The sequence below is a fragment of the Neovison vison genome, chromosome 2 (assembly GCF_020171115.1).
Source record: "Neovison vison isolate M4711 chromosome 2, ASM_NN_V1, whole genome shotgun sequence".
NCBI classification, from domain to species: Eukaryota; Metazoa; Chordata; class Mammalia; order Carnivora; family Mustelidae; genus Neogale; species Neogale vison.
This window is the reverse complement of record NC_058092.1, coordinates 43972701-43993399: the sequence shown is the minus strand read 5'-3', so window position 1 is coordinate 43993399 and position 20699 is coordinate 43972701. Positions and strand designations below refer to the sequence as shown.

Genomic DNA, 20699 nt, shown 5'->3' with positions numbered 1-20699 from the left:
AGGCCATTCCCCAAGCTGTTCTGTCTTTGGGAAAGAGGAGGCATGAGACCGTCCAGGCATCCAGGGAGCTACAAAGCACAGGGAGAACCGTGGCCGACTTTCCTGTTGCCAGCTCAGCCGTCTTCCGCTCAGTGGACAAAAGGGGATGGATTCTGGCATTCGGGATGTGGGGCTTCCAGAGCCCTGTGCCTTCCCTTCCAAGTTGGATATGATGAGATCCTTACTTTGTGGATCGTCTTTCGGGGTACAAAGGGGTAGCAGGGTGAAGGCTGTGTGCAAGCATGTGCTGGAGAGCTTAAAGTAGAGCAGGAATTCTCTGGGTGGATGAGGCAGTGCTTTTTAATATGCACCTCGCTTTCCCTGTGCCGCTGTGATTAACAGCAGAGCTTGAGCGCTGGTGAGGGTGGAATCGAGGCTGGCGGGCAGGAGCAAGACGTATCTTTGCAGCTTTATCCATTTGCAGAGCAGAAGGCAATCTTTTGATTTGGAGTGGGGGGGTGGGGATTTGGTTCTCTTGGCAAGGTTAGGTGTTCCTAGTGATCAGCGTGCTTCTGGATCCTGGGTCTGTCTCTACCCCTCCGGCTTACCCACAGAGTTGGTCTCTATCGCAGTGAGTCTATGTCAGGGAGAGAGAGGTTTGCTCTCTGGATCCTGGCCAGAAACCCACATGGCTAGGACTGGGTGTTGGAGACCTTTCCCCAACATGAAAGAAGGCTAGCTGTTCGGGGCCAGAGTGTGGCTTAGTGGGAGAGTTAGCTCCCAAGACAGCCATGAACTCAGTTTTCCTGTGGCTACAAGTCTTGATTTCTAACTTGAGAAGCGCCATAGAAACATCTTTGGAAAGGAAAGGAATGGATGTGTAATTCCCAAGACCTAGATCTGATTGGCACGCTCATGCAGGAGCTCCTAAGGGTTAAGGGCCCTGCTTCTTAGCCTGGAGGGCCCAGCCCCAAGGTCTCCATCTTGTGCTCACGGCCCTCCAGCACTATGGCCACACTGCCCCTACAGCATAGAGGCCAGTCTCTCAGCCCAGAAACCCCTTCTCTTTCTTCTCTGCCAGAGGACACCTGTTCCTCCTTCCAGGCCCTGCCTCAGTGTGCTAATTATCTCACTGCTGCCCTCCTGCTCTCTAGGGCGCCTAGTCCTGTGCCTGTTGGGGTGCTGCCGTGGTAATAGACCTGGGACACTGGTCCACAGTACTGCTTGTTCACGTGTGTCTGGTGTTCAGTGCACCCTCAGCCCAGGGTGCTGGGACCCAGTGGTTGGATACACTCCCAGATGGACTGGGTCCCGTGCGTGCTTTTGTCCCATGTCCCTGAAAAGGATGCCTGGTTATACAGACACAGGCACATACAAAGAATCTCCAGCAGGGGAGCCCCAGAAGTTTAGTAGCTGGAGGCATGGTCATCTCTCTTCTGCCCCCCACCTCATTCCAACCATAGCCCTTCAAGGTAGAGGCCCTTCCCAAGATGACCCTAGAGAAATTCACTGCAAAGGAGAGGGTCACACAGTGTGAATCTGCTGAAAAAACTAAGGGCTGGAATCGAGTCCCCAGAATGTTCTATGTTGGCATTCGAGGGATGAGCTCGTTCCCCAGCACTGTGGTGAGAAGGAGGCTGGGAAGGTACTCCGGGGCCAGCCAGCTGGATGTGAATGCTGGCTGTCATGTTACAAGGATGAAAGGTCATTTGTGCAAGACCAGTGGTTAAGAAAACTGGGGCTCTGTGACTGGCTGCATGGCGTCATGGCAGGAGAACCACAGCTCGGGTTTGCTGACCCCTGGTCCAGCTTTCATTCTGTTCATCCGCAGTGGGAAAAATTGTGGCTCTGATGAAGAACACTGTAATGTCATTGGACTAAAGTTTCCTTATTCTCCGTGGGGTTAATTTTTGCTTCATTTGTCTTATTGGGGAGATCTGAGGCTAACAGTCAGAAAGTAGATATGGTACTGTTTTATTTTACCTTGAGGATTTTTTTTTTTTTAAGATTTTTTTTATTTAACAGAGAGAGATCACAAGTAGGCAGAGAGGAAGGGAAGCAGACTCCCTGCCAAGCAGAGAGCCTGATGCGGGACTCGATCCCAGGACCCTGAGATCATGACCCAAGCCGAAAGCAGAGGCCTACCCCACTGAGCCACCCAGGTGCCCTACCTTGAGGATTTTAAAAGACCCCAGTTTTCCCCCTTTTTCCACCTTGAAACCCATTCCCTATCCCAAGGGTCAGCGTATACTTTCTTGTCTTTCTTGTGAAGGACCAGATAGTCGATCTCTGAGGCTTTGTGGGCCATCTGGTCTCTGTCACAGCACTGACATTGACAGACAGCTGTTGTGTGGCAGCAGCTGTGGACCGGGCACAGATGCGTGTGGCTGTGTTCCGATAAAACTTTATTTGCAAAAGCAGGCAGCAGGCTGTATTTGGCCATGAGCCAGTTTGCCAGCTTCTCCTTTAGCTCAGCATGGTGGCCGTGCTCTTGGGGTCCTCACCCTGCAGCTGACCCCAGCCTCCGTTCTGGGTCTGCAGCGTGGTGCAAGCCACCAAGCCTGGCCCTGGGACTGGTGAGATGGAGCTCAGTCTTCCTGTCTGTGCAAGGGCTGGGGGAAGAGGCGGGGGCGGGGGGCAGTACGTGCCGGAACTCTGCATTAGGTCTTGGACGCTGCCACTACTTTCATTTGCCACGCTTCCTCCCTTTGTTTTGAAAACCATCGCCTGCTGATTCTGCGTCTCTGTAGGGCAAGCAGGCCTCATGTCTGCTGAGAACGTTCGCTGAGCACCTCCTGTGAGTGTCTTGGCACCAGATTCACAAGTAGGCAGACCTCTCGCCCTTGCCGTCCACCCAGCCCCATCCCAGCTCCTTGGAGAGGTGCAGTGAGAAGCGGAGGTCAGCTGGGGCCTTTGCTCAGACAGAAATCAGAGTCTTCTGCTGATCTTTGCCCAGAGGGGACCTTGGTGGCCTTATCAATTGCTGATGGTATGCAGAGGTGACCCCAAGGGGGAGACATGGTGTACTGTCCTCCCTCTAACTGGCCAACTCCCCACCATCCCAGGAAAAGGGGCTGCCACCACTTCACATCTCTCTGGCAAAACCCATCCTCCTGGTCTGGTGCCCCCAGAGGGTTTTGATTCCTGTGGGCTCATGTCCTAGGCAGCCCACTGCCCCTGACGTGGAGCTCTCGGGGTGGGGGTGGGGGTGTGTGGTCATGCCGTCAGGTGTGGCCCAGCTCAGCCCCCTGAGGACCGGCTGGGTGTGTCCTGGACTCACACTATGTGGACACACAGATGACTCAGGCTCCCTCTGCCCTCGAGTTGGTCATCGCAGCTCCAGTTCTGGCCTGTACCTCCCACATACACATGCACAGAGAAGCTTCTATGGAGAGGGGATGGACAGAGGCAGGAGAGGAAAGCAACGGTGCGAGCCACTGCCAGCTTGGTTCCCATGGGCCAAAGTAAAGAAAGAACTTTTCCTCTGCTGAGGTGCATGTTAAAGGGGAGGGGCGGCTAAAGCTCTCCCTCCCTCACCTAGCCACGTGGTCAAGTTCACGCTCCAGGGACGAGGTGGACTGCACCAACGGACGTGGTGGGGGGGAATCAGTGGCGCTCGGGCACTCCTTGGCCCCCTCTCCCCAGAATGGGCTTAGGCCATTTTCTGTCAGCATTTGTGTCCAAGGAGCAAATTGGATTGTCTGCCACATGCCTTTTACCATGTGTATAATTAATGTAATTTTATATTCTCTCAATTAAAGTGACACGCCCAACAGGCAGATGACACAGGACCCTAGTAATATAAGTCGTCTGTCTCCGCAGCCTGTCGATAAAACACGCCCCCAGCCTTGCCAGGCTGGCGGCCACTGGCCCCATGAGTGAGGAGGGATGAAGATGTGTAGAGTGTTGGGTCTCTGAGACACCTGAAACTTCCAAGTGCCATCCCCAAAGGCCTCCTGTGAAGACAGAAGGCAAATTTTGGCCAGTGGTAAGCACATAGCATTTTGCGGCTTACAGAGCATTCTCCTGGCTTTCCTGTGAGGAACCCGAACTCCATGTCACCTGAACTCCTCCCCTTTGAAGATGAGCAGCCCACACCCCAGGAAGACAAGGCAGGACGCCAGCCCGAGTGTCCTGGGCTCTGGAGCCCAACATTTGCCCTGGCCACAGCTCATTCTCATATGTGTTCTTTCCCGGGCTCGCCTCTGCACCCAGAAAGCCTGGAGTTAAGCCTCAGCTCTGTTTCCTTGACAGTCCATGCTTTCCAGTCAGGGAAAGGCAGCCTTGGAGAGTGTGAGGTGGCGCCAGGTGAAGGAGCAGTGAGTTTTAGAAATATTGAACTTAGCACTTAGCTTTTATTATTTTTCTCCTTAAAAAAAAAAAAAGTACTGTTGTTTTAATTTGACTTTTAATTTTAAAGCGCTATCCTCTCTTTTCTGTGAGAATCTTTAGTTCAGAGGACCAACTCAGTAACCTCGTTGGTACTATTCCGGGTCCCTTAACCTCCGAGGGGTTAGATGTGTCCACCCAGGGGCTGGCTCACTGTGGCTGTGGGGTCCGCGTGTTGGCCAATCCTCTCTGCCCTGTCCGGCCGCTGCCCAGCATGTGCACACTGCGGGGAAGGCCGTGCCCGTGCCCTCAAGCAGCCTGCGTGGAATCTACGGATTAGACACAGTGTCTGAAGAGGAGCGCCCCGTGTGGGCTTTCAACAGGCTGAGGGAGGCGCTCCCAGCAGAGCGGGCCTCACTGCTGCTTTCCCCATAAATGGGCAGTGAGGGGCCATCGGAACATGAGGCGTGAATGCGCGGCCACGGAAGCCTAGGGACCTCCCGCACGCCTAGCGCTGTCACCTGCACCACCCCACTGCAATGTCCCTTTTTCCTCCTGAGGGAACTGGCCTCACCGTGTGCCCCGGAGATGCTGGAAGCGTTTGCCATCATGCCATAAGCCCATGTACCTCCCGAGGATGGCTTTAGGGGAAGTGCAGGGACTCCATCAAGCCAGCTGCGACCCAGAGGCATGGGTGGCTCATGCTGACACTCTGAAATGCCTTTCTGCGGAGACCATGGCTCTCTTGTGCTGTGGGGCTGTTCTGCTCCCCTCCCCGTCTGTGACCAGAAAGCGTCTCTCACTGAACTCCCAGTGTCGCACCGTTGCAGAACCTCCCAGGCCCCCAGGCCCTGCTTACAGGGCCCTCGGAGGCTGTGAGATGAGACACTACCCAGCGCTGGAAAACAGGGAACAAAAGGAGAAGTGCGGGAGTTCTGGATCTCCGGTCAGAGATGTTGGGACCCTGGAGACAGAGTGGCAAGTCCATTAACAGGGTCTGGGGCAGAATGAAAGCCCAGGCAGGAAGTGGGCACGTTTTCCGTTCCCTTCTCCCAGATTTGGTTATGGGGTTTCCCACTTGGGGTCTCTCCCTGGTGCAGGCCTTCCTGGCATCACCCCCCTGCCCCGCCAAGGGGGCTAGTGCCCTGCAGTGGAAAGATTTCTGACCAGTCAGGGGACCTCAGTTCTCAGCCCAGCTCCCCATTGGCCTTCCTTCTACAGCCACATTTCCTTCTACAGCCTCAGTTTAACTGACACCTTCTCTTGGACCCCATGGCATTTTAAACGGACACAAGCTCATTTGTCACTGTGTCCTCATCCTTCCCAGCTAGCCTGACCAGTCTGATGCGCCTCCATCACCTACCCCCAGGATATGGATGGGGCTGGCTGGACCCCCGAGGTCAGCCTCCAGAATAAGTATGTGGGTGGGTGAGTGGCCGCACCCCCCAGGCTTGAGCCTCTAAGAATTGTTCCTCGTGCTCCATGTGTGACACGGAGGCACCCCTTGTGGGCTTGGTGGAGTAGTGGGCCAGCTCAGGCCCCCTGGAGCTCTAGAAGCAGACTTGGAGCCTGGTTCCACCGCTGAATGGCTTTGCCAGTGGCTTCACCCTTTTGAGGTATGAAACGGAGCAGCTGCTAGCCTTTCCAGCCATGAGTCCAGGGTCATGTGAGCTAATGCAGGTGACGTGCGGCTTTATTACTATCTCCATTTCTCTGACGAGGGAAGTGCAGTCAGTGGCTGAGTCCACTTTACCTACAGTGGACAGGAGTATGATTGTCATAAAGAGATTCCCCGACTGGGATTAGGCGATGTGGCTCTGCCACCAGTGCATTCTCTGTGGTCTTGGACAGGTCACACCTCTGTCCTGGGCAGGTCACACCTCTGTCCTGGGCATCACTTTCTTCCCTGTAAATGCAGGGCACTGGGAGAAGCGACGATCTGTCAGGGCCACCCACTGCAGGCAGGTGTAGCTCTCCCCAAGCTGCCAGTGGGAGCCCCAACTTGGTTCGATCCAGTACTCTGTGCACCTCAGATGTCTGCCGATAACCATGTGCTCTGTGGCATCCTGGGAGGGTGGATATGCTGTTCGTGAGACGGAAATCCTTCAACATCTAAGCAGAGCTGGACTCAGAGGCTCTTTTTGGCCAAATAGGCTTCCAGATGCACCTAATGTTGGTTCTTCTGAAGCTTTCAGCAAATGCAAGCCAGGAGGCCCCATGGGGCAGCCATCCTGTGTGGGAAAGTTCATCAGTACCATCAGTGTTTGGACTCCCTCCTTCTCCCACCTTCTACCTGCACCCGCTCCCCCGGCCTGCCGGATCCTTTCAGAGTTTGGGGAAGAGAAAAGCCCAACAACCCAAAGAAGGTCAGAGCCTCAAGCAAGGTCATTTGTGGTCTGCCTCCTCTGTGACCTTTTGACCAAGTGGGTAAGGAGTTGAAAAGACCATAAAGTCTGTCTTCTTAACACCTACCTGTTGGTCTCCTGTGGAGAAGGCAGGGGAGGAGAGAAACTCCTCTTATAGGTGCACTAAACCACAGGGCAGCAAATCCCGTTCCTCCTTGTGGAGCTGGGAATAGGTCTGTTATCGTCTTAACAGAAGCAGCCGTTTTCCGTGTGGTGCCCTGTTCTCTGCCCCAAGAATGCATCAGGCCTGCGGGGCGCCTCCCTGTGCTGTCACACACTGTCCCAGGGCCAGAGTCTGGACGCAGATCGAGTGGCAGACAGCTCCAGGCCAAGCAGATGTAGTAGAGACCCGGAGGATGGCACTTTGTCTGGATGCAGGTGACCACCAGGAATCAATAGGCTTCTGCCTTCATGGAGGAAACACTTTTTGGCTCACAGAGCTCCTAGCCGTGCTAGGTGCTGTGCTGGGAAGTACACGAGCGGAGCCTGGTCACCACGTACTCTGGGGTAGGACAGGAGCCCCCTGCTTTGAGCCGCGTCTCCACCTGTCTCGAGATCATGGTGGGGTTTTCTCTCCAGGCAGCTGGCCAACCTAGGCCAGCGTTCTTTTGTCCTCAGTGTTCCAAACCCGGGCTCCAAGTCATGGGGGAGACTTCTGAGAAGGCTGCTCCCTCCCCAGACTTCACAGTCCACTCGCCACCTCTCCCTCCCAGCCAGAGAAGTTGCTGGATCAGCCCAGAGCCTCTCGGACCAGCCGTGCACTCCCGGCCCTTATACTCATTGGCCATCTGTGTTGAGGGGGCTACTTGGAGGTGAACTTGTACCATAGCCACTTCTTCAGGGGCCAGTTACCAGAGTCTGGCAGGGAGCTTCTGAGGGAGGTAGAGAGATGAGGCACGTGTACTGGCCTGGCCTCTGAACGTCAGGGCGCCCAAGCAGCCATAATCTAGGGGCAGGAGACAGCTTGGAATGGCCCTCCAGACCCAGTTTCGAGCACCGGCCCTAAGCAGGGGCCGCTGCTGTCTGAGGTCCCCTGTGGGTGGCAGACACTCTGGGGTGCTTTCCATACCTTTTCTACAGTCAGCCGTCAGGTCAGCTGCTGCTTGCCTCCCCTGGCTCACAGGGCCACAGGTGTGGGGGACCTGCCCGGAGACACTCCGCTCGCACCGAAGGAGCTCCAGATCCTACCAGGGAAGGGCCACGAGAGTTGGAGGGAGGAGGCACTTTCTTCTTGCCAAGAGCTGGGAACCAACAGAAGGCCTTTTGCCCCCTCTTGGCAACTGGACCTCACCCTCGAACCCTCTTCTTCTGTTCTTTTTATTTTTCTTTTTTTGGGGGTTGGCTTTGAATTATCTTATTTTGTTTACATTGCACCCAAGTTTCATGGTACAAAAGACTTGCAGGTGCAAATATGTCCCGCCTTCATTAGCTTCCCCTCCCTTTTTAATTTATGTGATTTCAATTTTCCTTCCCTGTACTGTTAATTAGGGGACCCTCTAATCAGCGCCATTATCACAGTGGTATTCATGTTTAGGAAAGCCGCTAAACAAATGCTTGCAAAATTGCTAAATGGCTAATTAATGTCTGTTAATTAAGAAAATTGCTCATGGTAACAAACCATGCCGTTGCTGGCAGCCGCTAGAAAGACACACACTTGTTGAAATTAGTAGCGTGGCAGGTAGGGGAACATCTGCTCCACAGAGCTCTCCGGAAGTGAGCAGCCCTTCACTTGGCCAAGAAACTCCAGGCCTGTCCTCAGCGGTGCCCCCGCCTTCCCGGACGGCCCCCTGCCGTCTTTCCTTGCACACCTCTTCTCCCTGTCTTCGGGCCCACCGCCCAGTACCAGCCCCTCCACCCCGCCCTGGCTCCAGACTGGGTTTTCTGAGCAGGTGGGAGGCTGGGCAGCCTGACTTTGAGGGAGAAGGCTAAGAGAATTCTACCCGCATCTCAAAGATTCGCTCTCCCTTTCCTTTTTAATGTAACCTCCCCCATCCCCTGTTCAGGTTTTGGACTTTTCTCAAAAACGACTTGCGAGAGTAGTGATGGCATGGTCTAGGGTAGAGAAGAATGAATTAGGGTGAGCTCCTCGTCACCAGCCCCCGTGTCCAGCTCTGAACATCCCGAAGGCCGGAAGGAGCTTCCAAGATGGGCCTTTTGTGCTTTTTGATTGACCTGCAGTAGGAAATACGTTTGACGTGGCGAACCAGTATACACACACACATATGTATAAATGTGAAAAGAAGTGGGTGAAAAGATTTGCCTTTAGGAGCTGTTAGTTTCTATTCTGTTTTTTTACTCCGTTCCAGGTTTTTAGGAAACAATGGTTGCAACCCACTAAATTGATTTCACCATCCACTAATGGGTTGCAACCCACAGTTTGACCCATCCTGTGGTTTGAGTGAATTCACCTGCCCATCTCTTCTGGGGGGAGTCAAGGTCAGCATAGCCCAGGGCTTCTGGTGTCAGCTCGGGGGACCGTGGGTGGCTCATTGCTGGCTAGAGTGGAAAGCCCAGCCCCCCCCCCACCCACCCAGAAGTCAGGGGCCTCCAGCCCCATCCCCCTGCCCCTCTGCACATGCCAGCTTGAGTTCTGGGCTACAGAGTCCAGGCGAGCCTCGGGGCCATCAGGCATCTCATCCTGGTTTTGCCGTCCACCAGTTGTGTGGCTATGGCCAAGTTCCCTCATCCCTTGAGATCCCGTTTCCTCATGGGTAAAAAGAATGAGAAACCGCACTTCATGGGGGCCCTTTAAAAGTGAAGGTGAATTAATAAAGTTCACGGCATGGGTTCTCTGTAACCATCCGTCCTTTTGTTCCCTTGTTTGTTTGATCTCTGGCCCAGCCTGACTCCTCCTGTCTGTTCCCGTGCACCCATCAGGCCCCCCTCCCCTCAGCAGCGAGGCCCAGGAGCCTGCATCCTGTCTGTGTCCCCCTCCAGACCGGAAGCTCCCCCAAACCAGGGTCTTGCTATGCGTCGCCGTGCTCTCCGAGCCCATCACAACCAGCGTATTTAACATGGCAAACTCCTCTCCAGCCGTAGATGGTGCCCGGGCCCCCCGCTCCTGCATGCTTTGGCAAAGGAGCTGGGTTTTATTTCCCGTCCCTGTAAACCGCCCCGTGAGTGTGTTCATCGGCTTCTCTCCCTCCCGCTCTCTGCGCCCACCGTTGAGCCTGCGACCCAAGCCGCCGCGCACCTCCCCGCCAGCCAGAGCCCGCACGCCCGCCCGCCGCCTGCCCTTCGTTTTGGTTTAATTTTTGTTCTTTTAAGCTTCTGCGCTTCTCCATGTGCTGTGATCTATAACCTGCCTCTACTGTCTGGCCTCACAGGGTCCTCCGGGGTCACAGCCCTCGCCGCACGCACAGCCTCCACCTCACAATCCCAGCAGCATGATGGGACCCCACAGTCAGGTAAAAAGCACTGTGGCTCGCCCGCCCGCCGGGGGGCGCGGGGCACGAGGAGGACAGAGCCAGCAGAGGAAAAACAAAAATCAAAAATGTGCTCTAGTCATTGCTTTCGAGTCTTTATGGACAAATGAAATTAAAAAGAAAAATTTTTCACCCCCTACCCCCAAAGACAGTCTTCATTCCTTGGACATCACACCCAGCTTGGATCTGAAACCAAAAGAAAAGCAAATATATTTCTGTGACCTTGTCAGCGGCCTTTATGTTTTTGTTTTTTCCTCTCTCACTTTTGGTTTGGTTTTTGAGTTTGGTTAACCATTTGTTCGTAACCGAAGCTGCATCCCTAGCCTTTCTCTGTGTGCGCTCTTGCTGCTCCTGCCCATCGCCCCGCACAAGTCAGGGAGCCCGCTGGCCCCTTACTGTTCTCATTGTGTCCCCCCACCCCAAATCCTCACTCCCCTTCCCCACCCCCTGTGTCAGTGGTTTTTGTGTGTGTGTGTGCGTGCGCGCACGTGCACGCGCGTGTGTGTCCAGCTCTGTCCGCATACCCGGAACATTTTGTGTATGAGTCCCCTTTTGAGTCGCGATTTTCCCTTCCTGAGAGCAGAGGTCTCTTCCTCGGCCCCGCACCACTATAACAGCTCCTGCCTCCGCGCCCCCTGCCCAGGCCCAGCTGCGCTCTCCAGCCACCCAGAGTAGATGTCCACGGGCACACGGGGAACGCGGAGTTGTTCCCTCCGCCCAGAGGAAGTTGTGCCCAGAGGGAAGAGGCCACCGGGAGAAAGAGAGTTGGAAAGATGGCCGGTTGTAACAAAACTGGACTTGGTGGCTTGGAGCACAGTCATGTTTGTCCCTGGGCGGGAGTGCAGGCTGTCACTGAACTACTTCCCTGTAATTGCAGCCTTTTATGTCACCGCGCTACGCAGGCGGCCCCAGGCCCCCGATCAGAATGGGAAACCAGGTACTGTACCTTTTCATGTTCTCTCTCCCCTCACCCAGCCACCGTTGGCCCCCGCTGGACTGTGACACCAGTCCAAACTCGGGGAAAGGATTTGGAGGTGGAGGGACAGGTTTGAGTGCTGGAGATAGCTTATAGGCCGGTCCCCAAGGAGGGCCCTTGGTCCGCTCCATGTTCACCATACAGCCCCTCTCCCAGCATTGCCTCTACCTCTCCTGGTGGGCTCTGGGCAGCAGAGCAGAGCCTGGTGGTTCCTGGAGCCCAGAGGGCAGCAGCAGAAGCAGCCCCAGTGGGAATGCAGGGTATCAGCTATTCTAGGGAAGGTGGTAATGCCCCTGCCCCCTCCCTTCCAGGCCCTTCTTGGAAAAGGGTCTTCCTCCTTAATGAAGTTAATTGACAACGTGCATTTTTTTCCTGGAAGCTTTTGAGAATTGCCAAGGCTGGTAAATATAATCCTGCTATTAAGGGGAGAAATGGCCCGTAGGAATGCTTAGATCAGGAGCCTGGATGCAGCGGAGCAGGACGCTTGTGAGTTTCTAAGCAATGTCTGCCTGTTTCCCAGACCCAACTCAAAACAAGAAAGGATTTGTTCGTGTAATTAGAAAAGTGGTCCGCGTATGGGGAGGGCTTCTCGGCCTGGGGTTGTGTGCCTTATGCTGGCCCATTAGGGTTGGCAGTTCTTAGGTGGTCTGGAGAAATCGGCGCCTGTGCCGCCATCCCTAGTTCAGCCCATCCGGGGGCGGGAAAGGAGCTGGAGAGGTAAAGATAAAATATCTTTTGAGGATCGACAGATTTAAAAGAAAGTTAAAAAGAAATGTTAGGGAGGTTTCTTTTCATGCTGAAGTATTTTTTTACATAAAATTCTTTGAGTGACCTTGCAGAAACCCTTCAAAAGATGTGACTGCATCACCAGTGCCTCTAGCCCCTGCTGCCTCTGGAGCTTGGGAGTTCTCTTAGCAGCCAGAGAGGCCTTGTTGTTTCTGTTCCCTGAGCACTGCAAGGAAGGCCTGCCTCCAGGTGCTGAGCTGCAGGGCCTAAGGCGAGACCCTCATAGTCCAGGGCCACCAAATTATACTGTTAAAATGCCTGTCAGGTTTCCAGTTATTTTTTTTTTCCACCTCCAAAAGTCTTTTGTTTTCTCTTTCTCTGACATGAGGGAGAGACACAGATAAGAATCAGACACCCAGCTTTTTGAACAAGGAGGGACCATTGGGTATGTCCCAGAGGAGGAAACAGGTCAGAGTGGAGGAGTGGCTTCCTGGAGTCCTGCAGTAAGCCAGGTCATGTGCGTCTGCAGCTCCCAGCTCAGCACCCTTCCTTGGCCCCTCACCCGGTTCAGTTAGTGTTCAGAGTTGTGAATGTGCTGGCCCAGCCACCGCGAGGGTCCCCACAGCACCTTCTCCCCCTTGCCCGGTGCATCCAGGAGCTCTCCTTGGCCCAAACTGGACTCCTCCCCATGGAGGGAACAGATGCTTCCTTATCATCACCGTGGCCTTTTCTCCAGCAATTAGGGGACACGAGAGGAAACATGCATGTTCCTATTTATCAATTAAGCATGAGCCAGAGCCCAAGAGAGCAAACGGAGAATAAATCTGTCCTCTGCACCTCACATTACAAAGCAGTTGGAACCTTCCCCCCAACCGCTGCCCCCCACCACCCCGCATTTGGAAATCTATACCAATTTCCAATTTGCTGTGGACTCAAGAAGTGTTTGCCCTCCAGGGAGGGATGTGCCCCTCTCAGGGGTGTTGCACCTGGGCAGGGGGTCGGGGGGCGGCGGGCGGAAAGTGCCTCATTTGGCGGTGGAACAGAACCCTCGGCCACCCCAGTGCTCTCAGGCCTAGCTGAGGCTCACGGGACCGCCTGTGGTAGGGCAGTGGAAAGGGCACTGGGTAGGGGACAAGAAGCTAAGGACTGTTGACCTGTCCTCTGAGCTTTACAAGGCTATCCTCCCACCTGCCTCCCTGGTGACAGATTTGGGGCCATATATAGAGGTGAAAGCCTTGCTGTTTTTCCAACGAGAGTCGGCGGGTGGGTGGGGAACAGTGGGGATCAGCGGGGCTGAGGAGAGGAGGACTGGGACCTGGGTTTCTCAGGCAGCCCTCCCGTACCCGTCCCAGAGGAGCCCCTGCTGGCCTGTGGCTGACGGGGGCAGGCAGCTGGGTGACCGTGCAGACGCTGCTTGGCCACTCCCTGGGCAGATGCTTCCTGCACCAGCCCCACAGTGCTGCAGGAGAGCTGCTGGCCTACTTCCAGAGCCCGCGGGATGGCCCCAGAGCATCGCTTCCCTCTCAGGCTCCGGGAGCGCCACAGCGAGCGCTTTCAGCCCCACGTATGAGCCGTGCTTTTGCTTCTTCCTTATATTGGAAGGCCTCGGCCTCCTCTGTGTGAGACCTGTTATCTCCGTCACAGCACATCTGCCTTCCCTTGTAGAAGAGGCCAAGGTGGCCCTGTCCCCAGTGCCGGGTCACCCCAGTGAGGGTTGGAGGGAAGTGATTCCCAGACTCCCGCTGAGCAGGCAGCCCTGCTCTGCTCCCGGGTCCTGACAGAGCAGGGTGCCGGGACCCCAAGGAGGAGCTCCCCTCGAGGTCTGTCCACCTTCTTGCTAGGCTACCTGGAGGGGGAGTGATTGCCCGGCTGCCACAGCTGCTTTGTCAGGGTCATAGGTGGGGACAGTCTGTGACCTGTCCACCTTGATATCCTGGGGTCCCCCAAACCAGACAGCCTCAGAGGCAGGCCTGCCTTGGTCCTCTCAGGTCCCTATAACTGGGGTCTAGAAATATCCCAAACCCACAAGTGGGCAGACCCAAACCGGTCAAGTGATTCAGAGCTGGAGACCTTGGGGAGAGGAAGCAGGGCTGGAAGAAAGCAAGAGGTCCGAAGAGCTAAGACGGGGGGCAGGAGAGACAGACTGTGAGTTAGAGGACAGCAGGTCCTCCCAGGTTTGCGTGGCCTCCCATGAGTACCCCCACGCACAGGACACACACACACACACACACACAGATCCCATTCTGGAGCTCGGAACAGTACTGAGAACTAGTCTCTTTGCTTACCACCACGCCCGTTCCACAGCTGATTTGGAGGTCCCCGCTGGGCCATCCCCCCAGCTGCGCTCAGGATCAGGGGGTGCAGAGGGGGCAGCTGTCCCAGTCCCAGGGGCCCAGCCTCTGAGAAGCGCTGGCGTCTGCAGAGGGAACAGGTGGTCCGCTTTCCCAGAAGCTTTCCCTCTCAAAGGCAAGGGCCTGTGATTAAGTCCTGAGGCACGGGGTTCCAGAAGCACACACTTCCCCTCCAGCTCTGCTGCTTGTTTTGTCCTTTTCTTCCCGATTGCTGCTGAAATCGCCTCAGTCCCAAGTCAGTCCGTTTTAGCAGGTCCCCACTGTGAGTGTACCAGACGTCCACTCGGGAAGCCCGTGGCACCCTGTCCTCCCCTTCTTCACAGCAGCACACCAACACCTGCCACTTGGAGCCGGCTCTCGGGAGGCAGCTTCTCCTTCAGTCTCCTGCTCGCCCCTCTCTGGGAGGCCTCTTTTTCACCCCTGGGGCCGGAAGGGAGCATTTCATATGGAGGACGAAGACAGGGAGTTGGGGGCTCTGAGCGCTCATCCTGGCTCTGTCAGTAGGTGACCAGGGGCCTTTGAGCTTCTGGACCTCAGTTTCCCCATCCAGATCTCAAAGGCCACCTGCTCCCCTGTATAAAGATCCCTGTGTAGTGATAGGATTTTTAGCTGGGGGGGGGGGTCTCCTGGTCCCTACACTTGAGGGGAGGGGATAAGGTGAGTTACATCTCCGCAGGTGAAGGAAAGACAGGGTATGGCTTAAACCGCTGGGGCCAGGGTTCGGGAGGTGAGTGCAGGGGGTGTGCTGCTGCTGAGGGGCGTGTGGCTGGGGCAAGGCCAGGATGAGCCCAGGCTCTGGGAGCACAGACCCGTGGAGAGAGCAGGGTGTGTGATGCTTCCTGTCCCACTGCCTGCCGCTTCTGGGGCCCTTGCCTCCAACACCAGCCGGCAGGTCGGGGGTCCATGTGAGGCCCCAGGAGGGTGGTGGTGGGCTGGGCCAGGCAGGTGCATCTCTCTCCAGCCCCCAGCTACTCAGCGTGGCTCTCATGTCTCTTTCAGCCTCCGGGAGGAGTTCCTGGGACCCAGCCGCTGCTGCCTAATTCCATGGATCCCACCCGACAACAAGGTAGAGGGCAGGGCAGGGCCACCCGCTGCATGGGGAGTCTGTGCTGTCTGACCCCCCTCCCCACCTCACAGCTCCCCTACTCTCTCATGCAGGGCACCCCAACATGGGAGGATCAATGCAAAGAATGAACCCTCCCCGAGGCATGGGGCCCATGGGGCCCGGCCCACAGGTAACCCCCTGTCTGTCTGTCCATCTCCCTGTCCATCTATGTGCACCCGCCTGCTCTCCTCCTTCCACAGTCTGTCAGTCGTTCACGTCACTCAGCTCGCAGGGGTGAGGGGAGAGAACATGGCCCAATCCCCAGCTGCCTGCTCTGCCCACGCCTGGGCTGGCCCCCCACACAGCCAGGAGCAGCCCCCCTTGGTAGGCAGCAGGCCAGATTAAGGGGCCTTCCGGGAAGCTGGGGGAGCGGGGCAGCCAGGTGTTGCCAGATCCTGCCGTGGGAGGGTTTTGAAGACTTTGGGAGGTGGAGGGTCTGGTGCCTGAGTAGTGGTGTGGATTCTCTGGGAATCCCAAAGCCTCCTGGGTAGAGGACTTGAACTGGCTTGGGGTCCCGATTTGTTGTGACCCAAAGGCGGGATGAACAAGGGGCAGTCCTAGCTCTGCCTGTGACTCACCATTTGTCCGTGGGTGAACCTTTGGACCTCGGTGGGCCCTAATAGGCCTTGGTTTCCTTGTTTGACATGAGGGGATGAGGAGTGTGTCTACACCCGTGGTTCTCGGTGATGCCACCCCAGGGAGAGGAGGCCAGGCTGGCCAGGAACCCTAAAACCCCCTTCAACCCAGAGCCTCAGCCAGTTTCTTGGCCCTGGCTCCAAGCTAAGATTTCTTCTTCTTCTTTTATTTTTTTTTTAAGATTTTATTTATTTATTTGACAGACAGAGACCACAAGTAGGCAGAGAGGCAGGCAGAGAGAGAGGGAGAAGCAGGCTCCCCGCTGAGCAGAGAGCCCGACATGGGGCTCAATCCCAGGACCCTGGGATCATGACCCGAGCTGAAGGCAGAGGTCCCAACCCACTGAGCCATCCAGGCACCCCCAAGCTAAGGTTTCTTCTGACCAGAGAGGTTCCATTGTCAAAAAGGATCCCTCGGAAACCTCTGGGAGACATGCTGTCAAGTGCCCTGCCCACCTCTTTGCAGTTACGGCACAGCGGTCAGTCCTTGTGACCCAGCTTCAGGCCCCGCAGGTACAGGCTGGCTCTCACAGGACCACCTGGCAGGGGTCGGACAGGCCATTCCTATTCTTGAGCTTTCTCACAGTTGCTTCCCACCCTCCGGAGTATTTGAATGTGGCCTTGTTTTCCTCTAGTAGCTGTGGCAGAGGGTTTGCTGATCTGACTAGCTAAAAGAAGCTGCAAGTCTAAATAAGGAGAAGGGAATTTCATTTAGTGAGATCGGGAGGGTTTTGCTGTAGGGTGTTCCTTCCCTTTTCTGCCCTGCCTGGAAGCCTGCTTGTCATCGGGGGTCCATCCCCCCAACTCGGTGTGCAGATGTTTGCATTCTCTGGGCCCCTCCCCGGGTTTCCGGTTCCCTCAGGGAGGAGGAGGAGTGCTCCCACTCCCGGGCTCCCAGACACGTGTCCCGCTGGGAGGGAGAGGGGTCCGCCCACACCGAGTCCTCCGCTCCGTCTGGAGCTGTGTTTACAGCACCCCCCGCCCACTGCCTTCTTCTTGGTGGGGGCTGCAAACATCTGTGGTGCTGAAGGATTTTAGGGAGGTCCTTGTCTGCTCTTGGCCCCGTTATCCTACAGTGAAGCAAGCGCGCGCCAGTTCCAGCTCTGGTTTTCTTGTTTGTTTGTTTTCTTTCCTGAAATCCCCAGGGCTTGTGTTTTCACTGGTTCCTTTTGAGCCCCCAGAGTGGCCCCTTCCTGCCGTGTGGCCATCTCGAGTGGACCCCAGCTGGGTGGCTCCACTGAGGAACTTGTGGGAGGGGCCGCGGGGTCTGAAGCAGAGTGTTGCCTCCCCTGAGTGAGGAACCTCTGAAGTCTCTGAAGTCTCTCTCTTCAGAGAGACTCGGGGTGGATAAGCAGTGACCTTGGACTTCCACAAAGTCCTGAACTTTGGGGGAGCCAGAGGTTGGAGTAAGAAGGCCCCCACCTGCCCCTCTGGGTTCTTGGAAGCTTAGCAGCTGCATCTGTAAAATGGGCAGGAGACCAACACTGGCCGTGTAGGAGTGCTCGAGGGGAGGCTCAAGTTCTCGGCCTGGCGCTTGGCATCGGGTGCTCCTCGTGAGCAATGTATGTCTTCCAGTGGGGGGCTTACATTCAGTTGTTCAGGACTCTTGTTGCCTGTGTTTGATGATTGCTTTGAGCAGGGTGTGCTTTTGGTTTTTTAAATTTTTCCTGGCCAAGGCCATACGTTAGCGGTTCATTAAGCCTGTAGTAATCCTGAGGTTCTGGGAGCTGGGAATAGACGGCAGCAGACTGACCGAGAGCAGAGTACTCTCTAAGTTTAGGACTTCCTCTTGGCTTAGCAGGTGTCTCCTCCTGTCAGAATCCCCGACCAGAAGTCTGGCACACTCTTGTGGCATGCTTTAAAGAGGGGAGGCTCCTAAAGGCTGAGGTCTTACCAGACAAGGCCTCTCGCGTCCAGCCAAGCGGTGTGCAAGGGCAGAGCTCTCCTGTAGGCCTTGGGAGGGGTGACCCAGAGGGAACGGAGAAACCAGCCCAGGGATCAGGCCAGTTGACTCCCCCACCTCCACCAACCTCAGGAGCTCTGGAAATGTCTCCCTTGTTCTTTATTTGACTTTATTGTATTGACAGAGAGACCTTAAAGTGCTTTGCCCATGTCTCCTGTACCCATCTGGGTAGAGTGCAGTCTTAAATTCCAGGGCTAAAGCGCCCTTAGAACAACCCAGAATGTCTGCCCCTACTCCTCACTGGGGACAGAAGGGGCTGGCCTGGTGTGGGGCAGGTTTTGGGGTCAGCCAGGAACAGGTACAACAGAGCCTAGAAGTTTGGACCACAAGGCTGAGGGTAGGACCTCCCCACCCCCTGCTTACAGGCCTTTCTGTCTGTCCCCATTGGTGCACTCTTGCTCACTCCTAATGGACAGGAGAGGGATGAACTCAGAGCTTGGTGATGGAAAACAGGGCTGCAGCCTCTAGTCCCTCATCTGCAAAATGGGCGATCTCCTGACAGGGTCCACCATAGGCCTGGTAGGAACAGCATGAGCTGCCTGCAGGGTGTTCCACAGACCCCATTCCCTCCCCAGTACACTGGCTCAAGGGGGCAGAGCGGGCAGTGCTGTCTCTGCCACAGCCTGGGCTCTTAGAAGAGGAGGCCAGCCCCTTCGGGCAGCCTTTATAAGCACCACTGTATGCACAGTGCCCTGCTGAAAACAGGCACAAGGGTGGGAAAACCATCAACCTGTTAGTCCAAGTGGGGCATAAGATTGCTAATAGCCAGTGACGACTCTGGCTTTCCGAACAAAGAAGAGCTACAGTGTAGTCTTGGGGCTGCTTTATAGATTTCAAAGCCAGACGGAGTGACATTTGCCCTTTCTGAGCCTGTGTTGGGTTTTAGCCTAAATGTCACAACGGACCTAGCAGACTAAGCATTGCCCTGCCCTTTTCCCTGAGTGTCTCAGACAGATTTTACTCTGGTTCGGTGCAATGGCCAGTGCCAAAAAGGAGGCAATACATACCCACTTAGTTACAGTCTTTCTTTGAAGAATTGTGTCAGCGTCTGAGAGGAGTGTTTTGGCTAAGGTTTTCAGAAGGGAGTCCCGTTGGGGGGAAGCTAGACCTGCACAGGCTTCTGCTCCTGTGGACAGAACTGCGGGCCCCTCTGAGATGCTGTGGCCCGTAGACCCCCTGGGTGCCGATGACTAGCGGTTCTGCTGTTCAGCCGGGGATGGATTCTGCACAGGCGGGCATGAGATTACCATCTTAGCTTGTCCGTGTTTGAGAAAGTTCACATAAAGGATAGCCCCTGATCTCTAGGACCACTCCTTATGCCACCTGAAAGAAATCACGTCTCTCTGTTGGTCCAGGACAGCCCAGCTCTTTCTTGGTTTCTACTTGTGGCTTCTGAGCAGCAGCCCCAGCAATAGAGGAAGGATCATAAACCCGGCCAGAGCAGCTGGGGGCTGGGTGGGGAGAAATTGGGGCCCCTAAAGCACTTTACCAGGGGGCCCCATAGAGACCCCCGGCCCCACATGATGAGTGGGAAATGGAGGACAGGATCCTGCTGCCCAGGAAGCTGCCCACATGGTGTGTCTGAAAGACTGGAATATTCTTTCCCTACTTTAAGGTGAAGATAGTGCTGGGAGGGCTGTGGGCAGCCTCAAGAAGGAGGAGCCCCTCGGGCTGGGAGCTGCAGGGAGTAGGAGCGGGCCCCTGCAACTGCCGGCTGCCCAGCACTTTCCTGTGTCCAGCCACAGTCCCCTGCAGGGGGGCCCTTCATTGTTCCCGACAGCTGGCCAGGGTCTCTGCCCAGGGTCTGGGGTGCCCGAGTGGTGACAAGGGGGAGGGGTGGGAAGTCAGGGACCACCGCCATGCCATGAACGTGGCCAGTCCCATGTTGCACCAGGGTTCCCTCTCCTCGTGCATCTAGCTGCCCCTGTCACTGAAGAGCCATGCAGATGGCGGAGGAGTTGGGGGGCATCTGGCTGGTGGTCACCTTGCTGTCCGGCGCCATGGACAGGTGGACACGGAGGGAAGAGAACCATTTCCGTTGAGTCTCTGAAACCATGCTTCCAAGCCCTCTCTGAAAAGGCTGCTGTTTGTGCTTTGAGAACTTCTCCCCAAAGTTGACATTTAGCCTTCCTTTCAGCCCTGACTTAGCATGCACCCCTGGGCAAATCTGTGGTCCCTCCTGCCCTCTAACCTACTATCTTTGAATCAGGAGGGCATATGTGGCCCTCCAGGGTCTGTGCCTCTGGCAGGGAGGACCTGGTGGGCAGTCTCCCTCTCGGGAAGCAGGCGTGCTGCTATTAGGGAGATCGAAGTGGGAACAGCTACTGGTGCCCCAGAGCCTCCTAGGGGCAGCACACTGCAGTGTTCCAGGAGGGAGCCTCTGGCTTGTGGGTGTGTTCCAGGAGCGAGCCTCTGGCTTGTCATCTCCTGTCGCCCTGTCTGTGTGCTGCTGCAGCCCAGGCTGGCTGCAGCAGCCAGCCCACAGGCTGGCCTTCCTCTTGCTCCTCGGTGGTCAGGAGAGACAGCAGGCTGTGGCCAGAGGCCCTGGGAGGGGTGTCTGTCTATTGTGGGAGAGTGGGCTGCCTGGGGAGGGGGCAGGCTCCCTGTCCTGAAGCGGCAGAAGTGAGGCCGAGGTTTGTGGAAGGTTTAGTTGCTGCACATAGGGCTTAGGAAGGACCCTTGAAGACCCGAGGTTCTGTGATGCTTAAGACAGCATTAAGGGCTTTGGTGTTCGTTCTGCTGCTAACATCCTAAATCAGAGCACACCTCTGAGAGCTGACAGAGCACTTCAAAGCCATCGTTCCA

General features: G+C 55.9%; 1 protein-coding gene across 3 annotated transcripts in view; it reads left to right on the top strand.

Moving 5' to 3' along the window:
• The window catches only part of SSBP3 (single stranded DNA binding protein 3), a 161351-nt gene that overhangs the window by 126429 nt on the left and 14223 nt on the right, over nucleotides 1–20699 (top strand). The window contains exons 6-9 of one of the 3 annotated variants that reach the window (XM_044238302.1): nucleotides 10040–10120; nucleotides 11016–11075; nucleotides 15191–15257; nucleotides 15350–15426. In XM_044238302.1, the coding sequence (XP_044094237.1) occupies nucleotides 10040–10120; nucleotides 11016–11075; nucleotides 15191–15257; nucleotides 15350–15426 (285 nt within the window). The remainder of the gene's footprint in view (nucleotides 1–10039; nucleotides 10121–11015; nucleotides 11076–15190; nucleotides 15258–15349; nucleotides 15427–20699) is intronic. The other 2 variants (XM_044238303.1, XM_044238305.1) reach the window with 2 other exon arrangements.